General features: G+C 50.5%; 2 protein-coding genes across 2 annotated transcripts in view; both read left to right on the top strand.

Moving 5' to 3' along the window:
- Nucleotides 1–13056, top strand: part of CACNA1H (calcium voltage-gated channel subunit alpha1 H) — a 254598-nt gene extending 241542 nt beyond the window's left edge. Inside the window, exons 32-35 of the mRNA XM_056337895.1 lie at nucleotides 248–586; nucleotides 6025–6208; nucleotides 9304–9482; nucleotides 10060–13056. Of these exons, the coding sequence (XP_056193870.1) occupies nucleotides 248–586; nucleotides 6025–6208; nucleotides 9304–9482; nucleotides 10060–11226 (1869 nt within the window). The 3' untranslated portion in view covers nucleotides 11227–13056. The remainder of the gene's footprint in view (nucleotides 1–247; nucleotides 587–6024; nucleotides 6209–9303; nucleotides 9483–10059) is intronic.
- An 8661-nt stretch (nucleotides 13057–21717) lies between these two features.
- B9D1 (B9 domain containing 1) lies at nucleotides 21718–26624 on the top strand. Its single transcript, XM_056334210.1, has 7 exons — nucleotides 21718–21846; nucleotides 22224–22292; nucleotides 22410–22521; nucleotides 22591–22687; nucleotides 23159–23221; nucleotides 24470–24537; nucleotides 24726–26624. The coding sequence occupies exons 1-7, from the start codon at nucleotides 21781–21783 to the stop codon at nucleotides 24869–24871; spliced, it is 621 nt and encodes a 206-aa protein (XP_056190185.1). The 5' UTR covers nucleotides 21718–21780; the 3' UTR covers nucleotides 24872–26624.
- Nucleotides 26625–27061: the final 437 nt, after the last annotated feature.

Raw genomic sequence — 27061 nt, 5'->3', positions numbered from 1 at the left:
GAGTAACCATGTAGTCTGTGTCCTGTGCCTTTGGGATGTAACAGGATCCTCCTCTTCACAGATGATGGGATGCATGGTGTCCACATTTTTTTCTACTCATTTCAGTTGTGCCTACAAGCTGTTGTGTCCAGGATATGTTAGTGGATGCTTTTCAGCCCTTGGCAGATTATCTTTGATGTTTCTGTATTTGGAGCCCAAGTAGAGCCCCTGACCTTATAAATCCCTTACCTCTCCCATTCTGTTGCAGGACACTCTCCGGGAATGCACTCGGGAAGACAAGCACTGCCTCAGTTACCTGCCTGTTATCTCTCCTGTCTACTTCGTCACCTTCGTCCTCATTGCACAGTTTGTCCTAGTCAACGTGGTGGTGGCAGTGCTGATGAAGCACTTGGAGGAAAGCAACAAGGAAGCCAAGGAGGATGCTGAGATGGATGCTGAGATTGAGTTGGAGATGTCCAGAGGAGCAACCACCTCAGCCACCAGTGGGAGCCGAGGAGGTGCAGTGGCCCCGGAGAGCAGACCACCCTACAGAAGTCAGGAGACCATGAAGTCAGAGTCAGCGGTGCAGATAAAGCACCAAGCCCTGGTAACAGTTCACACAAAGCATCTGCTTTTCTTGTGCTTGGGGTAGGCAGGGGATGGTTCTCACCAGTCACTGCTGTCTGATCATCAGGCAGTCAGATCCTGAGTGACACAGAGCCAAAGAGGCAGGAGACGAGGCAGCGTGGGAGGAAGGCAGCTTTCCTGGGTCCCCCTACGGCAGAGATGTCACCACCACCTCCGCATCTTGAGTCATCTCAGGAGGGCTCCCTGAGGTGCAAGGCTGCTTGAAATGCATTCGCCAAGGGCTGATGCTGTCCTGACCATTGTTCTGGGGGAGGGCAGGAAGTCCATCTCTTGCCATTTCCAGTTCATTCAAAGGTCATGAATTTTAAATTAAAAACCGTAATAGCCACAGTCCCTGTCCTGCTCTCCCAGCCAACACATGGGTCCTTGTCATTTTAGCATGGGCAGCAGCACCGGCGAGCAATCTCATAAAGCCCGTAATGACGGCACTGTCAACCCTGACACATACTGCAAAGGATGGCATAATTCCCTTCACACAGGTGCAGATGCACTGCTCAGGTTCTTTTTAATCCCACTTTGGGATTTCCAGAGGACCCTCAAGCAAACGGTGATGTGCAGCTCAGGAGGGTATGTCTGGCGCTGGTGTAAGCATGCAGCTTCCCACTGGCTCATGCTCTGCTTAGGGCACGGCTGACACGGACCCTGGGGATTCTCAGAGCCCCTCAGCAAGAAACTGGAGGTTCCTGGGTTGATTTTCTAAACATAAACACTGCCTGGTCTCTGATGTCTATTAGTTCTGTAGAGAAATAGGGCAATCAGAAGTCAGGGGGGAAGGAGAGGTGTGAGATAATTGTCTCATTCCATGTCAGCAGCATACGATTCAGAGTGAATATGAAATTGCTTTGTCACCATGATTGCAAATAAATCTACCACAAAATCAATGGGGGATTCGAGACTAAATTACATTAAATTAGATTTTTGTAGAATCTATCAGACACTATTAAGTAAAAAGAAATTTAGTTACACGGCAATGGGGAATTCACTATTTGAATGTAGTTCCTAACAGACGTTTCTGCAGGAAAATGCACCATAAACACCCAGGTTGCTTTTCTTATTGTGTGAAGAGAGGGCACATCCTTTCACGTAGGCTGTGTTTGCAAACTGAGTTAATTTCCATTGGGTTTTTCTCATCTTTCATTACCTCCGAGCCCATCAGGAGCTGTGTAGAGTCTCCTCTTAGCCCTAGAAACTGCAGGGTGAGAGGTGATGCTCCCCAGAGGGAGAACAGCCTGAGCAGGGAGCTGGCCACAGATTTCCCCCTGCAGATGAGGTTGTTCAAATGCAGGTGAAGATTTGCAAGCCACAGCTCCGCCAGCCCTGCACAGCAGAGAGGCACTGGGGGGCGGGGGGGGGGGGGGGGGGGGGGGGGGGGGCGGGGCTGGGTTGTGGCAATGCCCTCACTCACCCCTCAGACACCCAGGCTGTTCCAGGCAGGCATGGGTGGCTGGCAGCTCGGTCCTGTGCTCCCTGCTAGCTGCATTGAGGATGTTAAATACATAGGGCCCTGTATGACTCATCCTGCTACTTATGGTGGCATGGACACCCTGGAAGGTGTTGCAATATCTGCTACATTTTCTTGCCATTTATGACAATTTTGGCAGCCCACAGTTTTGGCAGCCCATTTGCTTTGCTTTTCCTTCCTCCTCTGGATGAATGGAGCAACTAGGAAATGCCACAGGGCAAACATGTTCGAGTGTTAAGACCCAGCCTTGCTCTGCTACTGATGCTTTTTATCTCCCCAATTTGAAGGAGGTGCTGAGCTGTGAGAATGTGTCTTTAGCCATCCCAGACTCAGACATGCTGGAGGGGGCAGAGACTCCCATCATGGAAATCCCGTCCTTCTGCTCTGTTTCCCAACATGTCCTGACACCTTCCCACAAAACCCCAGGCCACAAGGCTGAGGTGAATGACATCGTGCCGTTGTTTCTGCATTGTGGCATTGTGTTTTGGTGCTGTGCAACTAGTGGTGGTGTCTGAATTGTCCTAAACCTGTCGCTTCACAGCCACAACAGTTGTTTCCATCCTCTGTCCTGTAAGAACTTGTTTATGATACAGTATTGAGGAAACAAAGGCCTAAGCAGATCAATACATTAGGCTTTCAGCTAGCACCAGAGCTGTGGATTCAGGAGATGCTCTGGGGACATCACCCAGCAGACAAGAAGGGCTGTAGCCCCCTCTGCTCCGTCCCTCCCGATCACACCACAAACTGGTGCCCAGCTCGCATTGCATAAGGATATTGCACAGTTTGCCCCGCTGCAGCACAGTACCCTCCTTGGGGTGAATGAGCTCCAGATGTGGACACAGTGGGCGTGAGAAACATGCAAGCCTCGGTCCGTGATGAAGATGCACATTGACTGTGATGGGGAGCACATCTGCTGTCATCAGAGGACTTGCAGGGGCCACCCAGAATTAATCTGCTTTAGGCTTGGGCCATCTTCCCCTTCATTACCTGACCTCTGTCATGACTATCAAGGCACCTTCTAGTGGCAGGTATCTCACAGCGTCTCCAAGCAAATTCTGGGCTCAGATTAAGGTCTTGATGACCATGTGGTTTTCCTTGTGCAAGATGAGTGATATGAAAGTATAATCCTCAAGGAAGTCCACAGCTCTGCAGGGTGCCCGTTGGCTTGGCCACCTGGAAGCTGCAGAGGCTCAGAGGGAGATCGCAGGGAAGGCATCTTTCAGGGACAGGCAAAATTTCCAACTTTGTAAATACAACTGCAAGGGGTCCTGGGTTTCTGCTGGCAGAGCTGAGAGCTTGTTACCTCTACAGGGACCAACAGCATGACCCTGACTGCCACCAGAGCTGGCCTGTGCCGGGGTGCCAGCATCAGCAGGCACAGGCAGGGAGTTACACCTGCCCTTGTTCTGCCTCTGCCTTCCCCACCGCAGATGCTGTGAGAAATGGCTAAGCTCACTCACAGTGCTGAAGACACACATCTTCAGAAAGGGATCAGGAGGAGTCCTTCATCTGGGAATTTTGCCCATGGCTTGTTTGTAGGCTGTTGGCTCCAGGCCTCTGAGAAGTTACAGTGTTCCCTCTTCCACAGCATCCTGCCAGTCACCTTTGCTTACAGAGGATCTTCTGGCTGTTTAATCACCCAGGAAGGGTCATGTCCTGTGGAGGTATTTGCAGGATTATTTCTTCTTGAGCTCCCTCTGCACCAGAGCAAAATCAGAGCTTGAACAGACTATTGATTCCCAGACACAAGAGGAAGGAGTTAGGCTCAAACGATTAAAGGTGCTCAACTGAGCCTCTGAGCTGCATCACCAAGACTGTCGGCAGTCAGTTTATTGCCTTTCTACTTGGCCTGAGAGGGGTCCCATGGTGAGCAGGGTCCCACCTTGCACATCTCTACCAGATGCCTGGGACCCTCCCAAGCCCCCAGGGTGCCTGCAGGCAGGGTTCACCATGTGCAGTCCCAGCAGCACTGGTCCAGGTTGGGCTTTCATGGATTTTGAAGGAGCCACATTGATTTCCAGGGCATGGGATCAGGCTCCCAAGTGAGCGAGGTGTTTCCCATTAAAGAGGAGGAGCAGCAGTGGCATTGGTGGGGTGTCTCCAAACCTTCCTAGCTGTTGAGAGCAGCTCACCAGGTGTGAGCCAACGAGCTTCCTGGCCATGTTTCATATTTCAAATACTTATTGCAGTAGCTTTGAAGCCATTTGAAATGTGCCCACATCCTTAACTCTACTGGATCTCAATAGCTGAAACCTTAAACATTGCAGTTGTTAATGTCAAGAAGGGATTTCTGTTCATTTGTGCCAGCCAGACACAACCAATGCAAGATGCTGTAAAGATGAACTGTTACTAGACACTGTGATCGTTCTGTTAGCCTACTGAGCAAGTGGAGCAAGACCTTTTCTCTCTGTGTGGCACCCGGGTGTTAACAATTGCCCACCTGCCTTCAGCTCAGGTGTTGTGATGCTGATAGAGCTTATTAGTTGTAATGGCCAGAGGCCAACTGGCACAGCCACCCTGCTGGTGCATTAATATATCAGACGAGAGACCTGGGTTGCACCTGGAAGGCTGCTGGGCAAGGCAGCAGGCAGCGCTGGACGCCAAATACCTGCAAATAACCGCTGCTGATCCTCCCACCATCTTCTCAGCCAAGCTCAACAGGGTAAAAGCATCAAGCAATTTGTCTCAGGATGTGTCTCTTTAGGAATCTGAGGAAATAAAGAGCCAGAACTACATGGAAAAAAACAGATTTAACCAGATCCTTGGTGACCTCCAAACTATCCAGTGAGGGATCTCCGGCTCAGATTTTGCTAGCAGAGAGGGAAAAAAGCCCAGCAGAGCAAAGCAAAATACATTTAATTTAAGACATGCAGCTGGGAAAATGTTTTCAATCAGTCACTGGAAGGCTGACGTTAAAGGAAAACCAGAGCGATTAGTCGTACTTTAGATAACAGGGTAAATTGTGAGGGGAATGTGTCTGGGACCAAAACCTCGGGGCCAGGAGCCAGGCTGCAGGTCCTGTTCCAAGGGCTCCCCGTCCCCCAACACTTGGCCAAGTCATGGCACTGCCTCTCACAGCTGCTCCGTCAGCACCACAGAGACATTGTTTGAGCCCCTAAAGCTTCCTAAGACGCCAGGATAAATCTGCTGTGAGGTGCCTGAAGTGACAAGGGCCTCGGAGAAGCAGTGAGAGGTCAAGTTTAAGGTTGATGTGCTCTGTCCAGGTATTTCTAACCAGACCCATTTCACAGTGAGAGCAAACACAGAGAAATCCCTTTTCAACCCCCAAACAGCACCACATTCGCGCTGCCATGGTGTCGCCTTCTGCCCTCTGCCGTGGGGCTGTCTTCTTCTGGGCTCAGTGGTGCCCAAAATGCTCCCCGTTGTAGGAGAGAGGCAGCAGGGTTTGCAGTGGTGTTAATGTCCATGTTTAAATGTCTGCCTGTATGTGTGTTTTGGGGAGATAAAACAGGAATTTCCAGAAACACTTGGTACCCCTGGTCAGTGTGGCCGAGGACTGGCCAGTTTTGCCCATCTGTCCCAGGGTAGCTTTGAGGAGACGGGCATCCCCACCCAGGCCAGGCTGAAAGCATCCCTGGGAAAATCCGAGGGGAATGGTGTGAGGAATGCTGGTTTTCTCATGTGTTTAGAGGGTGGGCCCCATTTTCCTGGACCTTACTTTTTCTCTGCAGTGTCCAAGAATCTTAGTGGTGGGTCATTGATGCCTCATTTTACTCCAGCCACAACTCGAGCTCTACTCAGCTAGCACAGCACAGCTCTGGTATCCCGTTGCAGTCACCAGGGCTGCAGACTCTGTAAGATGCCAAGAGGAACATCTGCATACAGTTTTAAAAGAAAAAGCAGATGAGGAGATCGCTGTAAATTCACCACTGAGATGCTGAATGACCCCATCTCCCTGTCTCCTTGCCTTGCAGGGCGGCGCAGCCTCTCTGAGGCCCCAGGACTCTCAAAACCTGCTGACAGTCCGCAAGATCTCTGTTTCCCGCATGCACTCCTTGCCCAACGACAGCTACATGTTCCGGCCTGTGATGCCAGCGAAAGCCCCTTTTCCCCTCCACAAGGTGGAGATGGAAACGTATCCCTGCAAATCCCAAAGAGGTACTGCTCATGGAGTTTTCCCTTCCTTCTCCTAGCTGAAACCATGAGGCGGCAGGTACGCGTGGTGGTTAGATGGGGAGTAAGCAACCCGTGCCAAACACGGGCTGAACCAGGGCTTGCTTCGATTCGGTACTGTCAGCACGACTGCAGTTTCCCACACGCTGCCCAGTTGTGTGTTTTCATCACATCACTGCTTTTTTTCAGCAGAAAAAGCTGGGGGGTCAGGTGTTTGACTGGGGAGAAGTGGGGTTCCTGAGCCATGGAGGGTAGAGGACAGGCTGTTATCTGAGGAAAAGGGTACAAGCTGAAGTAAGCGATCAGCCCTGACATCATAACTACGAACCAATAAAATCAGCATGAATCTGGGCCAGGGTCGGTATTACTTTCTGACAGAGCTCCTTTACAGCTATTGTTTCAGGCAGTCTTCAGTCTCAGAGCGGTATCTTTTTAGCACGGTACTTTGAGTTCAAAGATGCAGGAGTTTCTTTGGGAGCATAAAGATTAGCAACCACTTTCCAGTGCCCCCCTAGCCTGGCCTTATAATGAATCTTTGCAGAGACCCCGCAGTCAGGGAATCACAAGCTACACAGAGCCTGTGAGTATACATTTACCCGACTGCATCCAAATACATTTCCCCTAAAATGCCTTTCTAGCACCTCCACCTCTTTTGTTGTGTGCATTGGCTTGAAGGGGAAATCAATAAGAAAGAATCTGCCTCCCTAAAAGCACATGTGCTTCTTGAGCAGCTCCCAAGAACTTACCAGCCTGGTTTCCTTTGATGCAACGTTGTTTGAAATGTAAGAACTGCTTGGACAGATGAGTAGTGGGTTTGCAAACCCTGGTGGGGCTGGCAAGATCTGCTCTGATTTCCTTGGATGAAGTAACTCTGTATTTGTTCAAACTCTCTGGACACCAGTTAATGTTCTCTGCTCAGTATTTATTATTATTTCACCTGCAAATTCTTTGCTAAGCAAAGAAAACAGAGGTTGGGTTTCATGGCCGGACTACTGGGGATGGTTTTCATCTCTGTAGTGGGTGTAAATCAGGATTTATACCAGTATAAAACTGCTGTGATGTTGGCAGGGGTGGGTAGAACTGATGAAGAACTTTCTCATGTTTCCCAAATTTCTCCCCAAGAGCACCTGAGTGATGGATACGTCAGGGGCTTGCTTTTTCCCTGGTCTGGGACATGCACCCAACCAGTGTCACCAGGGCTGTGCTACTCCTGAGCTGACCAAACTGCGATTTAAGTCACAGTCCCATAAGTTATGTGCAAGTAAAACTGAGCACGTAGAGACTCACATTAGCATCTGTGTTTCACCGACTTCTCAGCGTCAGTTAAGGATGTCTGGTCTTCTCCCAGTACTTCGGTGACAACACAGTGAAAATATTGTGAGATGACCAGATACTGTGTTGTTTTGGTCTTAGATGCTTCCTGATTTACTAGAAAAACAGGAGAAAAAATATACAAATCCAGAGATATTCAGTGTTCCCGAGTATGCAGTTTAGAGGGGTTTTTGGTTTCCTATATGAGAACTAGATGGAAAGTTTTCAACAAAAGGGAATTCCAACTAAGGACAGGGAGGAGAGCATAGGGGTTTGATTTTATGACCATGTTTGTGACAGATTTTATGACAAAGTTTTTCTACATCATAAAAAACATTTTGTAAAGCCTGGATTAGCACATGAACAGCACAGACTCACTCTGAAATTCTGGCTGTAGGAGAGCCCAAAAAAGAACTAGGGAGAAGTGGGGTGGGGTGGGAGTGGGAAGCTTGCTACGCTGCTCTTTCTGTGGTGTTCTGGAGAAAAGCTCCAAAAGAAAAATGATTAAACACTAACTTTTCTTTCTTCCCAACAACAAATCTCTTTCTGAAATGCAACTGCAATCTGTCTGGATGGCTTTTGTCATAGGTTCAAGTTCCCTGACCTCTGGGCGAGATCTCTTGAAGTGATGGATAGCTGTGTTTTTAACATGGAGCAGCAATGTAGAAACAGACGTTGGGTTTCAAGCTAATGAGGACAATAAATCCTGCAGCCAAAAAAATAAAAAAGCAAACGATCTTTCAAACAACACAGAACTGCAGTAAAGCAGCACCACAAAGGGGCTGGGGAGGAGGGATTGCCTTTAGACTCAGCCAGGGGACCGGGAGCCTTCAGGAGGAGAGCGATTCCTGCCTGATACATGAGCTCAGGGACTGTCAAAGCACTCGTAGCGGTCTCCATGCTGCTGATCAGACCCCATTCAGCCAACGTCTGCCTCGTGGACAGGCAGTGCTGGTGGTGTTTGGGCTGTAGTGAACAGGAAAACTGCCCTGGTCATGCCAGCAGTGTCCGTACACCGCGGGTGTCGGTACAGCAGGGTGCCCACTGGCCGTACAAGGAGGTAGGTTTGACTTTGAAGTCAAGCTACGGAGCCTCCCAGGGAGCTAAGCAGCGCTGCTCTTGCCTCCGTTTGGCGGAGCAACGCAAGGTTGCAAGCCCTTCGCTGGCAGCACTGCAGAAACAAACCCAGGTGTCCTGACTCAGGCGATCCAGCACAGCCACCAGACTTAAGTCCCTGATCCGCGTTCTCCAAACAGGCAACATCCTTTTACAAATCCTCCCAATGCGATGTTACAGGAAGGTGGCAATAGCAGGGTTTCAAATGCAACCCCACCTCCTGCCCTTCATTTGCTGCCACGTGGTCCTGGTGGTCACCATCCACCCTGAGTGTACAGCGGCTGCAGGAGGAGGTTCCTGTCACCTGAAACAGAAAATAGAGGTTATGAGCATAAAGTTTGTAACAGTCGATATCCTGGAGCAGGCAGAGCCAGACGCAACACTGCTGAGTTGCAGAGACTTCATCTGCAACCTCCTTGCCATCCCTGAGGAGATATGGCCTGGTATTCAGAGCAGGAGACAGGACAAGGGACACCTGGTTTTTAATCCTGGCACTGCCCAAGGCTTATGCTGAGGCTTGGGATTTCCACCAGACTAGACAAGCATTTCCTTTCTCCTCCTGTGTTTGCTGCCTCCTGGAGTCTGTGGGCACCCTCAGACCTCCACAGCCCCCCGCCAGTGGTGGTGCTGACTGCTCTCTCTCTGTTTCCCAGGATCCATCACCTCCATCCGCTCCCAGCCTGTGGGAACATGTTCCTCTCTGAGAGTCCCAACGGAGTCCCTCCAGCTGGCAGTCCGTTCCCCCAACCATGAAGGCCGCCATCGCTGGAAGATCCTTCCCCCACATGTCACACCTCGATCTCCTACTCTTAACAAGCTGCTGTGCAGACAGGTGAGCAGCCAAGAGCCTGCAGAGGTGAACTCGTCTGGTCACCTGGGTCTTTCCCTTCTTTCCCAGTCCCCTCTTGGGTTTCTTTACTTGGAGCTTTAGAACAAAACTTTTAACACACTCCAGTCTCAGCAAGTGACACACAGGGGAAAGCCCTTTTTACCTACTTTCGTCTTTGTGGATGTGCTATTCTATGAAAGCCTAGCTAAAGCATAGAGAGAAGGCACCCAATTCAGTTTTTCCGGTGCTGTGGGAAGCCTGCAGCCAGCACTGCACTGTGTCACTTTAGGCAGGTTACACTGACTCAAGAGGTGGTGCTAGAGCAAGAGCAAGATGGTGCAGAAAGAGCTGGCAGGTACAACCCCTGTACACGTAGCTCTGGGTCTGCTGGCTGGCAAAGCCTCATGCACGGGAGGAGGGTTTGCCAGCAGCTGGCACGATGGAGCAGGGATAGGGTAGGTGCAGGGTGCGTTAGACCCACCAACCATTCTGCCACGTGCCATGTTTCATCGCTGGAAGTGCCGCTGGCCCAGCAGATCCCCAGGCTCTCACCCTCTCTCTCTCTCTCCTTACCTTCCAGGAGGCCGTTCAAACAGATTCTGTGGATGGGCAGGCTCTGGACTGCAAGGACAGCTTGAAAGCAGAGCCTGGAGAGATGTTACCATCAGCAAAGCAGCCCCAGAGCACCTTCACCACCAGCCCACTCCATCCCACAGCTGCCTCCCCTCCATGCTCCCCCCCATCCTCACCACATCGGCACCCCAGCACACTCACACGGAAGCACAGCTGCGGCCACCACGGCATCCCCAGCCAGCCGGCCAGCCCCAGCAGCAGCCCTCCCAGCCCTGAGGGCTGCCTCTTCGAGTCCTCTGACCTGGCTGACGAGGAGGTTTGCCACATCAACAGCTCGGCCAAAGACTGGGGAGGGGAGCACTCAGACACTGGGAGCCGCTCGACTTCGCCGTTCATCTCCCCGGCCCCATCGCCAGTGTCCCTCAAGAACTGCAGCACAACCAGCCTCTCTGGGGGCATCACCAAGGAGAAGGACTTGAAGAAGTTTTACAGCGTCGATACGAAGGGCTTCCTCAACAAGCCCAGCTGGGCAGACGACCAAAGGCGACACTCCATCGAGATCTGCCCCTCCATGAGCGATGGGGACTGTAGCTTTGAGGACCCCGCTGAGGAAAAGCAGCGGTCCCCTGCCCACATCCAGACGGAGTCCGAGTACATCCACGGAGCCCGGAGGAAGAAGAAGATGAGCCCGCCCTGCATTTCTATAGATCCTCCCATGGAGGACGACAGCGGGGCGGCCTCGCGCACCAAACCCTCCGAGAACAGCATGCTGCGGCGAAGGACCCCATCCTGCGAGTTCCCGGCTTACAGAGAGTCCCTGGAGCTCATGGAGAGCCAGCCCGGGGAGTCGGCCTCCAAAGCAGAGCGCCGGGGCCAGCCGCCGTGCCGCGGGGAGCACCTGGCCATCCCCAAGTTCTCATTCGAGCAGTTGGACGGCAGCTCCTTGAGCAGCCTCTCGGATCTCCTGGACAGCGGCCAGTCCACGCCGGCCTCCGTGGACTCCCGGCCGGACCCCGCCGCCTCCGAACTGAAAAAGCCAGATCACTTAAAAACTCAGTGGAGCAACACCGAGAAAAGCAAAGAGCTCCTGGGCATGGCCAAGAGCCCCCTCCAGAAGCAGGACTTGGTCCCCGTGACTGTTGCAACAGAAGAAGACATAGATGACCCAGTATAGCTTTCTGGGAGGGGGGAGCGGGGGGGGTCTCAAGGGCTTGACACCAATGTGGGTTTCCAAACCGAAGGGACCGAGTGGCCACGCGTACGTGGGTGGCTGCTCTCGGTTTTTTTCCTTTCTCGCAGCCACTTGTTCTTAAGCGCTGTGGAGGTTTGCAAAAAAACACACACACACACACACAAAAAACAAAAAACAACACCACACAACGAAAAGAAAAAAAAACAATTAAAAAGAAAAAGAAACTAAACAAACGGCTGGACGAAACGCTGACGGGTTTCGGGGTGGGGGGAGCAGATTTGCAAAGCGGTTCAGGGGTTTCTTTTCTAAAGGGACCTTCCCTTTAGAATCGGTGGAGCCGATTCAGGGGGTGGCTTCGTTCCTCCCACCCCACTCCGTGGCCTCAATCACATTGATTCAGGTTTGAGGTGGTGGCGGCTGGGATTTGGGGGATTCTCTTTGGGTTTTGTTGTTTTGTTGGTTTTGTTTTTTTAAAGATGCTCAACTTTTAACAAGGCACCTTTTAGAGATGTCACATTACACGGGAGTGCCCAGGAGATGGGAGCTGTACATTGTCTGTATATCAGCAGTTATATAAATAGAAATAATGTATTTGTGAGATACAAAACAAGGAAAAAAAGACAAAAAAAAATATACCCACAAAAACTCTCTCTTCATAATGCACATATTTTTATAGAGAAACGATACTGGTTTTTGCATTACATGTGACTCCGCAACTGGGTGGTGTTTCCTTGGGTTTTATGTGGAACTAATTATTACGGCCATTCATTTTCCAAATGTTTCTCTTCTTTCTTTGCTTTCATTTTTTTCCTCTTCTTCCCTCCACCATCATCCCACCAGCTTCTTTTCACGGTTGATGCTTTCAATGTCTGATTTTTCTTTTGTACTTCAGAGGTTTTCCTAACTACAGAAAAAAAAAACCAAATCACTACTGAATTGTAGCCAGTGCAATAATAAGTTATTCATTCTTCTTGTCTGTACAACTGTCCTGTTGCTTTTTTCTTCCTTTTTTTAACTGAAATTCAGGTTACATGTCGCAATAATCTGAAATGACATGCACAAACATGGTTTCTTGTGTTACAAAGAAAAAAAAAGACCAAAAAAAGGAAAAAAGTTAAATTTACAGAGAGATTAAAAAAACAAATAAATAGTAAATTATTTAAGAAATGTATTTTGTTTACTGCAGTTCAAAGTAAATTATTGATACAGTATGTAAAGGTATGAAGAGCTGTCTTAGGTGATGTTCTTTGTGAGCATTTCAACTAACGATTTGTCCTCCTCGTAGCAGAACGCCCTCGGAGCCTCGGCGGTAGCCGTATCCTTCCCATTTGCGCTTTTTCTGTTGGTCTTCCCCCTGCACCCCCTGCACCCACACACAGACGCGTTCGCCTCCCAAGGCCCTTCGGTGCCAGCTCCAGCTGAGAAGCCTCTAGAGGAATTCAGGTCACCTGTTAACTCCACTTTTTTTTATTATTATTTTTTATTTTCAGTTTTGGGGTTGATATTTCAGGTTTTTTTAGCCTCCAGTCCCTGCTCCCTCCCCACCCCTCATCCAGACCCTCTCACCGTGGGACAGCTTTGCCGTGGAAAGCTGATGTTAAATAAGAGCAGCAGCAAGGCCGCGCCATCAGCCTGAGCATTGGGCAGCGGCCACAAAAAGACGTACAGGGGAAAAAAAAAAAAAACAATCATTTTTGTTTGGTTCGTTCCATGCCGCCTCATATTTATGCATTCACATATATCTTCTGTTATTTATGCATTCATTACTCAAAAGGAAATGTATCTTGTTTCACATGTATTAAACTGTATAAACTGGAAGCGTGGCCTGACTTTGTGCCGCAGGGCGGGCTGAGGCAGGATGCCGAGCCCTGCTCCAGCGCATCGCATCCAGCTGAGGGTCCCATCCTGCCTCCAGAGCTCAGCATCCCCTGAAGCCTCTTTTCTAGATGCGGCCGTTGGGGCATCGGGCCCTGAGCCTGAGCCATCCCCTTCCCGCTGCGCCTGGAGCTGGTCCCACCTCCCGCTCGGCTCCGACACTCAGCGAATCCCTCGCCCGGCGCAAGAGCCTCCATATGTCAAGCGAGTGGCTTCGTGCTGGCTGCCTGCGAGCACCTGTGCCGTTGCAATTAAGAATCATTTAGGATTATTGTAAATAATTATCCTGTCTCAGTGGGATAGCAAGGAATTCCAGAAAAGCACCATAAAAGTAATTATTAATCGCGCTTTGGAGATGATGGCAAACTCCTTTTGTTGCAGTTTAAGCAGCAGACTGGAAAGGAGGAGAATCCTCCGGGCTGAATCCTGCCTGGAGGCACGTGGGATGCCCTGGCGCATCCCTCGGCTGCACTGCGCAGCTGCTGGTGGTGTTACTGCTGGAATTCTTTGGCTTTGCTGGGAAAGGCAGCGTCCCCCATGCCCAAATCCCCCCTTCAGAGCTGAAGGAAAAGCCGCTTGCTGCAGGGCGGGTGGCCACCGATAGTGACTCCCTGCGCAGGGATGGAGAGCTGGTTTGCAGGACACGTCAGAAGGGCTTGAGGCCACGGCAGGGTGTCAGGGATAGTTCAGAGGTTTTGCTCCAGTAGCCCCTGGTCCTGGCTCTGCGCCAGCCCCAGGCCATGGGCCAGCACCATCTGTGAGGTGGCCAAATACTGGGGGCAGCGGGATCCAGGTACCAAAGCCTTGATTTTGCAGCAGGAACCGCAGCTTGGGAGTGCACTAAATGAGGCTCCAGCAGACTAAAAAGTAGCCAAGGGGTTTTTTTTATTTTATGCTAGCAGAAATGTAAAGGGAGGAAAAGAAGAGGCTCCCTCTGCCTGTCACCTGGCCAGGATCAGGATGGGACGGGACACACAGCACCTGCACCACTGTGGCAGGAGCCCAGCACAGCTGCAGCCGGAGACATAGGAGAAACCCGTGGAGACCACCCAAAATACACAGTGAGTGCTGGGGGTGGGGGTTATGTTATGAACCGTCTCCTTTGTAAAGAGGTTATTTGTCAAAAGCAACATGTTCCATGGAGTAGGAGCTTTGGAAAAAAACTGCCACCAGGAAGGGGGTTTATTACGTTGGGAATAGACCGTGGCCAAGTCCCGGCCAGAGGAGTGCTGGCCCAGCACAGCCCCGGGATGCCGTGGGCAACCATAGGAAAGTCAGGCAGCAATTCCAGGGGAGCTGCCCCACTACCAGGGGGAGCAGAGGAGGGAAAGCCTCTTATTTTTCTTAAATTTCAATTATAAAACGTTTTTGTATATATAAAAAAAGGAACAACTTTAGAAGGCATTTGTACCTGTCTGCTTTGGAGCAGGGACAAAAGCGAAAGAGCCTTTTCCCATCTTCCCAAATTCCCGGGGGTCTGAGGCACCGCCGAAGGGTGGGAGCTGCATCCACAATCCAGCTTCAGCAGACGGCTGAGCCATGGGAATGGCAGTGCTGTCCCACATCATGGGAGCAGTGTCACTCCAAATCGAGTCTCTCTGCCACTTGTCACCTTCCCAACTAGGGGTTTCCAGCCAAGGAAGGAAAAATCCAATCTGAGGCAGGAACCTCTGCTGTTAGAAGCTTTTTTGGCAAAGCTGTGCTTTATTAGGCTAAAAATAAGCCTAAATCAGACCATTTAATTACAAGCAGGAGCATGAAGCACGGGGGACTGGAAAAAGGCTTTCCTTGCCCATGGTTACAGCTTGCGGTAGCTTCAGGAGCACTGGGGTTGGGCTGCTCTGGGAATCATCCCTTTCCCGGGACACCTCCTGGGATCCCACAGGTAAAAACCCAGGAATGAAACACGTCAGACCCATGACATGGTTGGCCCAGGCTGACAGCATGGAGAGGCCACACCATGGGTCTTTACTGGCCCAATCCACACCACGACGACAGCGCCGCTCTTGGGTACCAAATGCATCGGCTAAGGGGCATCAGCAGAGCAAAATAGCCTTTTCCTTTCCTTATTTGTGACCTCGGTCAAAGCACAGGCAGCTTGCCAAGACTGGAATATGGCCTCCATCCCACAACGACGCTCCTGCAAGGTGTGGGGCATCCAGACACCACCCATACGCCAGGCACAAGTGTCAGCTGGGAATTGCAGGTTCAGAGCTGCTTCAAGCCACAAGGAGAAGGAATTGAACGGGCTCTGCTGCCTCTGCCCAACTGGAGAGGCTCACCGCCTCCCGGGGACCTGGCCTCCCACCGCAGCTGCCTGCGGGACACAGCCATCCCCCGAGATGACACTGCAGCTGTGACATCTGGATCAGGTACCCACCAAGACATCCCCAGGGTCTGGGGACATGGATCAGGCTCTTGGAAAAGCGGAAGGACAAGGCAGGAGCCTGGTACTGAGAGCAATTAGTGAAGACAAGGTGGGTTTTGTAGTTTGCTGGGTGCAAAACCCTGCTGGTAAAGAAGATGCTGACGGGGATGCAGCTGCGCCTCTGGCGCGAGGGCACGGGTCCTTACCGTGTGTCAGACCCCGGGGAACTCGTTCACCTGCAGCAGATCGAATGTTCCCAGCCAAGAGCATCTGAATGTGCCCTGTGGCTTCAGGACCCTCCTCTCCCTCCCGGCAGGCGCTGGTCCCAGGGCTGCAATGTCATCACAGCTCTGTGATGCCTCCCGGGACATGTGGGGGTCCTGCCCCAGGCCCACCAGGCTCCTGCTCCCTCCTTCCCTGCCGGCCTCCATCCCCAGGGTGCAGGGAAGCCCTTGTCACCTCGGAGGTGGCCACAAGCCTTTGCATTGTGGCTGCAGGGCAGGGGACTCACCTGTCCCCTCGGACAAAGCCACATGTTCCCAAATCCAAATGGAGCTCAGCAGGACCCATAACAACTCCTTCCAGGAGCCTGCAGGAACATCCTGGCCGGGTGGGGAGAGTCAAGCTCCGACTGAATTTCCTAAGGCCAGACAGTGACTGGGAATTGCTCCCTGACATCTCTTTTGGGGACGGTCACCTGGCTGAACAGGTGCAAAGCCCCTGGAGCTGGGTCCTCAGCCCAAACCTGGCTGTGCCCAACTGCACAGAGAAACAGTTTAACATCGCCCGGCATTAATTTCCCAGCTGATCGAATCTCTGCAACGTTAAGCAATTTCCACCGGGCTGTCTGCAAGGGTTGCATTGCTCAAGACCAGAAGTGAAAAGCACCGGGTAAATGTGAGTCATTATTATTTAATTAGATCGATTTCTATTTTGCATTTTTAATGATAATTCAGTCGTGTCCATTTGTCAGCCAGCCTCTGCCCCACTGCTCTCCATTTCAGCAAAACCACAGCCCGCAGGGACAGCAGCGCCGCGTCGGTCTGGGCTTGCCCAGAGCTGCTCTGGCAGCCTTTGAGGAGCGGGGATCAAACAAGGATTAAAACCCACCATGTTGAGGAAGGGGCAGAGGAAACTATCACAAAGCAACCTGAAGAGCCTCCAGATGGTCTCTGTTTCAAGGTTACATCTCGGATGGCATCGATCTGAAACCCTCTTTGTCAGGCTGGGGAGAAAAAAAAACATTAAAAAAAAACCCCAACAACCAATTCTGAATCCATCCCCAGAGTAATTAGATAAAACCTTTAATCTGTCAGTGTTGCGAGATCATACAGGTTGCATGAATACTAATAAGCATTTGATATTTGTACAAGCTTTCTTAGGATGAATAATTAAATTGACTTTATCCATTAAACCTTCCCTATTAAGCTTTAAACACACGGCTGTGTTTTAACGGCTGGGGCCATCTCTTCTTCCATACAAGGGGGCTTAATTAGAAATTTTAGCACAGCCTGCTGGAGCCACAGCACCACCAGTGCGGGCTGAGGGGCTGAAATCTCCATTTCTGTTTTTTTGGCTTCTTTAAGCAGCTCAACACGTCTATATCTGCTGCAATCCCGCCGGGGCTGTGGAGTAACTCACGCTCACACCAGGTGAGTGCTTGATCCTTTTCCAGCAAAACGGTGTTAACGTAGGCAGCCCCATTTCTCCCACGGCAGGATTTAGCCCTTTTAGCCAGGCCAGTCCCAGCACCAGCTCCCTGTGGAGGCTGGGAGGTGCAGAGGGGTTGCTCTGGGCTGAGGGACATGCAGCAGCACAGACGTACTCCCTGGTTCAACACTGATCCAGGCGGCAATGTCACCCGGAGGGTTTCACACCCAGGCTGGGGCTGTGACCAGGCTGGGCTGCTCCTGGTGCGGGGACCCTTCACTTGTAGGTCAGGATTGGGGTTTTTCCCAGCTGTGGCCATTGGACTATTCAGTGGAAAAAAAAAATATCTGTTCATGAGGAAAGAGAGAAAATGCCAGCAATCCTCATCATGTCACACCACGGGAAAGAAACCAGATTAATTATTTGACTATTTGATTGAAATCCCCTGGAGCAGCTTTTTTTTGATTCTGCTTTGCCCCACTCAGAGGCACAAGCTGCGGAAGGCCAGTGGCAATGTCTCCAGGGTTTGCCACAGACACACGAGCAGAGACCAGCTCTCCCACCCGAGTCACCCCCCAAAATCACGGCCACCCCCGGGGCAGGGGGCTGAGAGCAGCAGGGCTTTGTGTCCAGTGAAGGAAGGAGCTCGCTTCCCTTCCCCTCTTCTCCCCAGAGCCTGATGTCCTTATCAAATCTGATGGCCCCGCTGGGAACCAGCTTCTCCAGTTCTCCTCACCCTCTCCCCCCTCCTGCCTGCACGTTAATTTATTCTGACTGGCTCAGACCAAGGCACTAATTAATTTTCCTCATTAACAACAAAAAACAAACACAAAAAAAATCTCACCAATGGTAACAAGTTCCAATACAAATTAATTCTTCATAGAAGACCAGGCATTTCACAGCTCGTTGGCAGCAACACCTCCCCTCCCCAGCCGTGCTCTGCCTGGCACAGGGCTGGCAGCCACATGGCCAGGGGGGTGTCAGAGCTGGACCCCAACCTGCTAAATTACCCAGTGTAACGAGGGGGAGCAGAACACCGAATAGCGAAATGTCTGCTTTGGCTTTTTGCCCTGCTTTTCTGCTCAGGGGGTATATTTGCAAAACGTGTTTGGGCTGAGGATGGAGCGAGTCTCCCCAGGTTCGCGCCTGGCCTGGTTTACACACAGTGTGTGTGTCCCTCCCAGCAAAGCCCCCTCCCCGCTGAGCCCAGGGTGACGAGGACCCTCTTGGTGTAGTCGCGACCCCTTGGGCCTCATTCCTGGCTGGCTCACAACATTCAGACACATAACGCAGAAGTTTACCCCACCTGTAACCCCAGTTACCTTCCTACCACAATAAACCTTTGGGTAGATAAATTCAGCAAGAATGACAACAGGAATGTGCTCCCCCTGATATGACGTTTGATGTTATGAGACTATCCTCCTTCCGTGCTGTTTGATTTGAGCAGCAGGTGGGAAGAGCTCTGAGAACAGAAGTAAAAGGCTGTTAAGACAAAGGGCAGGGAACCTCTCTGCAGCCTCCTCACAGAGATAAAACGCAGGCAGGGATGAGTCAGGCTGGCAACGTTGTGCAAACACTCTAAAAATAAAACTGGTTTATTGCAGATTAATGACACCATAAAACGTATTTCACTGGCCATTTAGCAGGTGTTGATCATAAATATTTGGGATTAAAAATAAACTTTTCTGCCGAGCCACTGTACTGTCATTTCTGTCTCACCCACCTTCCCCGAGCACCTGTTGGAAGCAATGATTCAACCCCAGGGTTGGTTTAATCATACTTGAAAATGTAACGGTGACAAAGTACCTGCTCTCTGGGTATCTCCCTGCAGCACAGGGCTTTTAAGCGCTTGCTCTCCGAGGCAGCAGTGAGCAGCAGTGCCCAGACCTGCCATTCACATCCAGGGCTCTACTATTGCTATTGCAATTACCCTGAAGGAGCCCAGAGATGGGGCGATGGGCACCAGGTATGGCACGAGATACACACCACAGGCTGTGTCACCTCCGTCACAGGGCCACTGCCTGACAGCTTCTCCCAGGATGAGATGAGCCTCCACTTGCTCCCCCTCTCCCAGCAGCTAGCTCAGCCCTCACCCATGCGAGTGCGGAGTCAGTCCCTGCGGAAACAGACAGTGACGGCACACGAACCCCTCTGAGAGCACCACCACACTCCAGCCTCCCTGGGAGCCCCTTGCCCCGGGAGCCAGGGAAGCAGCCTGTTCGGCTCTGGGCATCAGGTCAAGGTACGCCAGCTTGGTTCAGAAGCTCTTAGAGACAGAGTTCCAAGCAATTTGGATTTTTCCAACCCCTGGCTCTTTCTGGGAATGAAGAAAACGTAACTCCCTTAGTCGTTTAACATGCCTCGTGCACAGAGGTCGGTGCTGAATGCACACTGGTGAGCTCACTAGGCCAGGAGTCAATCTTCTGGAGCCAGGACTCGACATGGGCACAGCATCTGCAAGAGAAGACAAGTCAGCGAGCAGCAGGCAAGCGCCCTTCCTCCCCACGACAATGGCTGCGGCCCCAGACTCCCCAGGGAGGCTTCCCATTAGTCCCTTCACATATCACAGGATCAGGGCAAGTCCAAGGGAAGAGGTGAATGTTTTACGTGGCCAAGAGAAACAACAACATCGTTAAGTAACACCCATGGAGTTGGTGTGACCCCTGAGTTTTCATTATGCTTGGAAATCAAACTCTCTGATGGATCATTAATTAAGTTTTCCAGCAGGGTAAAAATGCTTCCTTGCTTGGGATTTCAGTCTACTCACAAAGATCAAAAATGCAGCTAATTAGAACAAGACTGGCATGCAAGAGAGGAAAGAAAAAATGGTCTCTTATGACTGGGAGGGGATAGAGTCCTTCCACAAGCAGGTACAGACGACTCATAGCTGCTGAAAAACCCTTGCTGCCTTCTCTCTGTCATGGGGAAGGTCTCCTGGTGCTGATAATAACTCCTCCAGCAGCTGTATATCACTTGCCAGGCAAGAAAAAAATCCTTAAATTGGCTCTTAGCTGGCTCTGAGGTAGCTGGTAGCCAAGTGAAGCATTGGACAGCTGGTCTAGAACTATTTTATTTCCCCCCCCCCCCGATAATTTTCAGTTCAAATAAATTATTTTCTCTCAGGCATTCTTGAGGGGGAGGAGATAAAGGATAACATTTCAGCCATTCCCTCCCACCCCTCTTGCTTTCCTCTCATTCTTCTCTTGGCCAAATTTGTTCGCTGAATGTTAAAAAAGAAACAAAAATACAAAAACAAAACCAAAAAAACCCTCAAAACCTAAAAAATGGAGTTGAGGTAAGATACTGACAGAGACAATGTCTGTTGGAACATGGAAGATATTTTTTGGTGTGAAGTGCAATGGTAGTTTACTTTCAGTCCAGTATAAAACACACCACCTCTTTCAACAGGTGGTATCTTGGGGTGTCCCTTGAGGAAAGACACCGGCCACGAAGTTCACCGTGTGGCACCGCAGCGAGCAAAGCAGCAAAGGCATCTCCACCAGGTCTGCCAGAGGGGAGATAAATGGAGCTAGTGGATGAGGACAAGGACTGAGGCATTGTCCCAACCATGCTCATCTGCATCTCTGCTCAGCCCATGTGTGAAAGGTCTCTGACTTGAAACCACAGCACGGGAAACCCACACAGGCGCCGAGCCAGGTCTTCCTTCATCCCTCCACCCTTCCCCAGAGTGTCTGGTGGCAATTAAATGCCCCCGGATCGCTCTCAAAAAGAGGAGCATGGTCTAGGATGCAGAAACGAGGCAAGGGGATGCAGCAGATGGTGACTGAGGCACCAAGCCTCGGTGGCACCGGCATGCGCGTGTGTGACAAAGGTTCCTGGCGTGACGGCGGCATCAGTGGGCCCAGCGCCGGTATGGTGCAGCCTCCGTGGGGGAAAATTAAGTCCCAGTCAGCAGATTTCAGTGGTTTCAGCTCTGCAGGGCCCCAGCACATTCATTTGCCTCATTTACACGCAAAATTTACCCTCTCCTTTTAATTAGCACAGGCTAATTAAAGCAGCACCATCCCACTTCCCCTCCCGCGGGATGCAGGGCCACATCCGGATGGGGTACGGCACGGCGAGGGGATGACCCCGGCCTCCCGCAGCAGCGCGGCTCGGGAGGGCGACCCTCCGCAGGCCACAAAGCCCATTTTCCCACCGATCCCAAAGGCTTTTCCTCCCTGGAAAACACGTGGCGGCTCCGGCCCGGCCAGGGGCAGACGGAGCCGAGTTGTCCCAGCCGGCAGCAACATCTAGTGGCCACGGAGCAGTCGCCGTCCCCGGGCTGTGCTTCGCAGCGAGCTCGCGGGGGCTGAGCTCATGTGAAAATAATAACGATAAAAATAAATCCGGACAGTTCAGGCTACGAGGTGGCGTGCGAGGGGCCCCCCGGGCCGGGCCGGGCCGGGCCGAGCCGAGGGGAGCGGCGGGGGGCGCCGGGCGGGTCCCTGGCGGGGGCTGCCCCCGGGGCGGGGTCTCCCCGCGTTTCGCGGCGGCCCGCCCCGGGTTGGGGAGCGGGGCCGGCCTCCGAGCGGCAGCTCCGCGAAGCGCCGCCCGCCGAGGAAGGCTGTCCCCGCCGCCGCGCCGTCCGTGGCCATGGCAACGGCGGGAGCGCGGCCCCTGGCCCCGGGGCGGGCCGCGTCATGGCGGCCGCCGGCAGCCCCAGCGTGTTCCTGCTGGCGGTCACCGGGCAGATCGAGAGCGGGCAGGTGAGCGCACCGCGGCCGCAGGGCGGGGAGGGGGAGCGCGGGGCCCCGCCACACAGCCCGGCCGCGGCCTCAGCAGTGCGGCCCGGTGAGGCGGCCGGGCCTCGGGCGCCAGGCAGCGCTGCCTCCGCCCGGGTGGCCGCCGGGCCCGGCCTCTGCGCCCTCAGCCCCCTGAGCCGGGGCCCCGCCACACAGCCCCCGGCCTCAGCCCCCTGACCCGGGGGTCCCCCCATCAGCCCCCGGCCTCAGCCCCCTGACTCGCCCACCCCCCCTCAGCCCTGACCCGCAGTCGTGGCGGTGCAGGCCACCCTCAGCCCCCCGACTGGGGCTGGCCCTCAGCCCCAGCATCCCCCCACCAGCACAGCCTCTCTCTCCGGCAGTTCCCCGGATTTGACGACCTGTACTGCAAGTTCTGCTTCGTCTATGGCCAGGACTGGGTTCCCACTGCGGTAAGGCACCACTGTGCGGCCCTGAAACCCAGCCCGCCTGCCAGGCCCGCTGGCAGCGTGGCATGTGTGTAACGGACTTTGTGCCAGCCCCCCGCTTATGCCACATTCTCCCCGCAGGGCCTGGAGGAGGGTATCTCCCAGATCACCTCCAAAAGCGACGTCGCGCCCACCACACTCGTCTGGAACTTCCCCATCGACATTACCTTCAAGAGCACCAACCCGTCCGGCTGTGAGTGCTGGGGGTGGTGGGATGCAGCTCGCAGACCAGGCACACCTCTCACAGACGCTTTGTTTGCAGGGCCACAGATCATAGTGAGCGTCTATGGACCTGACTTTTTTGGAAACGATGTGGTCAGAGGTTATGGAGCTGTTCATGTTCCCATCACACCTGGAAGGTAAGGTGACAACCTGTCTTTCAGGACAGAAACAGAGGGGGGTTTTTCTAGTCACTATGTTGTTTCAGAAACAGAAATGTTCCCCTATCTCCTTATCGTGTATTCTCCATCTGGTACAAAGAGCATGGATTTTCTAGCAGCTGCCCCTGGTTATCAAATAATTTTTGGTAATCCTGTAGACAACTGTAAAGTCAAAACTGGCATGTAGAAAGCTCAAGTATGAAGCGCAGTATGTTACCTCTCCTCATCTGTCTCAGCACATGCTAAGCTTTCATTCCTACCACTGGAAATGAAGGAAGATACTCTTTTCCTATGCAAACAAACCCTTTCTTTGTGGAAGGGAAGGTGCTATAATGAAGAACTTCAGTGGTCTGATGTGTCTGAAATTCTGGTACCTTTATAAATACAGGAAATCTTGCCAGTGCTGTTTGGTTAGTTTCTTAAGTTATGCACATCTTGTGTTTGTTTTAGGCATACAAGAACCATTGCTATGTTTGTTCCAGAGTCCACCTCTAGGCTGCAGAAGTTTACAAGGTAATAATTAAAAGACTTTTTCTTTTCTTTTTTTTTTTTTTAAGTCCTTTTGCTCTTAGTCACAAAGGTATATGCAGCTACTCACTGGTGCATACATGTGAATACTTTGTATCATAACCAGATAGTTTTGAGTTTTGTAAGTAAAATCACATTTTTAGGTGTCTAGATCTTCTGAGGAGCTTTCTTAAAACATGCTAACTACCTGCTTGCAGTAATGCTGACTCATCTTTTCTTCATCCTCACATTTGAACACTGATTTCAGCAGAGCAGACTGGTACATGAGTTCCTGTACTGAGTGGTAGCTCTATGTTCCACAGGTCAATTCACGTCAGTGATGTGACTTGCAGAGGCACTACTTAAAGCTCATTTTACTGAGCATTTTAGTTGCCACTGGACTCTAAGGAGGCATGCTGCAGTCCATCCCTAAATCTTACTGTAGCTGGGGGCTTTTCTTGAAAGACAGCCACATTAAGAGCAACCTGGAAAGCAGAGGCAACATGGAAAAACAATTCCCAGTTCTACCTTTTCTTCCATCTGGAATGCATTTTCTGCAGCCTTTGTCTTGTTTACACACACACACCTTCCAAAGTAGCAGTCTATACACAGCAACTGAGTGTATTAAGTTTTTTTCCTTCCATTGTATTGAGTACAGTCTGAATGACCTGTGAGCTGATTGTTCGGTGGTGGATTGCCAGTACCAGCAGAGCCTGCCCTTGCAGAGTTGGTCCTGTGGTACTTGAGCACTTTGGGTCAGAGGCAGCATGGGAGTCTGTGCCTGATGGTCAGGATTCCACTGATTTACTTCTCTTTACGATGTCCTTTTTGTAGATCTACACTCTGATCTGTATTGTATACAGATATATATTGTAATACTCACTTTTGTATTACGTGCGCCTCTGATGTATCGAGAGTATCCAAGCCCCTCCATCACTCTGGGTAATCAGGAGCTGAATTAGTTTCAGACTTCTTTGCCATAAAAAGATTCTGTCTAGCCCAGAAATAACTTGAATTTAACATAATGTGTGTGAAATTGGTTTAATATTTTTCTCCTTAGAGAGACAAACTTATCTTTGATCAAAGTAGACCGGCAATAAAGTGAGTCAGTCTTCAAAACCCTCTACTGCAAACAAAAGCTGGGAGTTTCATTAAACCTTCCCTTTGCTTTTTTAATATGCATATCATGAACTGTATCAAATCCAAACACTAGCGAATGTATCCAATTAATTATTTTCTATTTTCTTCTCCAAGCTGGTTCACAGGGAGACGTCCAGAATTTACTGACCCCAAAGTGGTAGCACAGGGAGAAGGAAGAGAAGGTAAGTCCCTGGGAGCTCCTGACTGCAACCCTTGCATGACAGCAGGCCACAGCTTGGCCACCCATCTTCTGCTGATAAAAAAGACAAGTTGTTCCTGCTGAGAAAAGTCCTACCTGGATGTATAAGGAGTTCAACAACTACTCAAAAACATCTCTTAACCGGTTTTATTCACGTCTTCCTTCTTCTAGTAACGAGGGTGCGATCTCAAGGCTTTGTGACCATTTCCTTCAATGTAGTGACCAAAGACATGAAGAAGTTGGGCTATGATGTGAGCCCGAGCGACATGCAGAACTCTGCTCTGGTGCCTGTTACAGAAGGGATTCATAAGTACTGAACTTGGGTGTGAGATACTCAGAGGCTCACAGAGAAGTTAACCACATTGGGGCTTTTTGTGGCAATGGGAAATGAGTATCTGACTAAACTGAGAAAATGTCAGTGGGGACCATTATTCCAAAAGAAACACAACGCCTTGATGCTTTGGAATAACTACCCGAGTGTAATCCTTTCAGTAAGCAAACAGGTTGAAGTATTGTGTAAATTAATGTCATTTAGCATTTTTTGAGTAATATCAGAGTATTTCAAAGTAAGACCTGTAAAAAAAAATATTTTTTGTAACAGCCTTTTGTACACTCTTTATATACTTCAGAACAGGTAAGTTTATAGTTGTAGCAGTTTTCCTGTGTTTAAAACATCATTGCAAACTCAGTTCTTTTTACTAATGTTTTTTGTGGTAGAAACGGGAAATTGAAATTATTGCACCTTCTTAAAAGGAAGGGAATATGGAAATGTTCCAGTAAAATGTACATGTGTTTCTCTGTGCCATGTGCTTCCCTCCGCAAAAGCAACAGCAGTTTTCTTTATAATCCCACATAGTCCTTTAGAGTTCATGCAACTAATTAAAATAGCTTATGCACTGTAGAAACAAACCTTTCCACAGTTTTCAGTGAAGCAACCTGGGTTTTTGCATTTAGAACAAGATGACAACTCTTCCACTTCCAGATTTTATTTCTGCATCAAGCTTCAGTAAGGGCCAGAGGGGAAGAGGACAGCATACTTTAGAGGAGTTAGAGAGACCGTGGTGTTAAACAAATCTTTGCTGCATGGTTTTAACTTCTGCTAGAACAAATTACGTTTTAAATGCAGATATTAATTAAAAAATAAGCTTTAGAGAAGGCTCTGCAAAGAAAGTAGAGTCTTACTAAGCCAGCTCTGTGTGCAGTCACAAGCAGCACCGAGTTCTGTGCAGGAGCGTGGGGAGGAGCAGAAAGTACCATCTCCCTTCAGTGAGTCCCTCCAGCCATCACAACACCATGGCTTCCCTTCACTGTTTTTTTGGGTTTTTTGTTTTTAATCAAAAGAAAGGCAGTAAAACAGCAGCATAGTGATGATCTAGTCTGCTAGACTCAGGTTTTCTTTCCCGCTGCACAATCTCAGCTAAGGACCGAAGCGCTGCTGGTTGTTAGCAGTGTGCGACAGGAGCCCCAGCGCCAGTGTGTGCTCTCGGATAGCTGCAGCGTGAGGCAGGCCGAGCTGGCCACCATCTGAAGAGCTTCTGATGTCTTATCGTGGCCTCAGTGAGTGCCCCTCTGAGCGAGTGTCTTCTAGGCTGAATAAACCCAGTTGCCTAAATATATCTGTTTGTCTTTCTGCTGCTAGGGTTTTTATTTGTTTGTGCCAGAAGGGATGCTTCCAAGGCCTAGATCATCCCAGATCTGCTATTCTTACAGGTACAAAAGAGAGAGAGGTGTATGCTACAGTGAAATGACTAACTGCTTAGTCATTTTCATATTTAAATTTGGGCATGTAATCTCTTGTGTTGACTGCGAACACCAAGAGATGACTGTAAGAATGACTTAACACGATACCAAGACCTTGAAACTGTCGAGATACAAGTAGTAACACACAGAACTGCAGAGCCTCCAGGACACCTATCAAGTAGAGCATCCGGTTAGGGGCAGTCGTTATGTCACGCTGAGCAGTATGATTGAATAAATATAATTTCAGGAAAGATAATGCGATCACTGTAATTTTGCTGTGAGCATTAGCAGCTTTTATACTATTTATAAATACCTTTCCAAATGTGGTTACAGATGACTTTTCATCTCTTTCTTTTTTTCTGATCTTGTTTTTGTTGATTCTATGCTTCCAGTAAGCTCCTCCACCAGCTGTTTTGGCAAGTGTTGTAATCTCTGAACTGAGTCATGTTGGAATCCAAATTAGTAAGTATTTCCTGTTGGCTCAGAGGAGACACAAGGAATTTTGTTTCCTTTTCAAAAGCATTTGGGAAGCTGTTACCTACAGTAGCAGGATAAATATCTGTGTTTGAAATACTTGAAAGGCAAACATTAAACCTGCTACCATTTAAATATCTTTTTTCCCTTGAGCACAGTTACCTGCCCCCATTCCAATTGCAGCCCAACTGCACAGCAGAGTTTCTAGTCATGAGAAACCTGTTAAACCCAGATAAAGCCCAGACTTTGTGCCCACAGGGGTGCAGTGAATTTATTCATGCGCAGCTTTGCAG

The sequence above is a fragment of the Falco biarmicus genome, chromosome 4 (assembly GCF_023638135.1).
Source record: "Falco biarmicus isolate bFalBia1 chromosome 4, bFalBia1.pri, whole genome shotgun sequence".
NCBI lineage: Eukaryota > Metazoa > Chordata > Aves > Falconiformes > Falconidae > Falco > Falco biarmicus.
The sequence above is the reverse complement of the archived record's forward strand: the minus strand, read 5'-3'. Positions and strand labels throughout refer to the sequence as shown.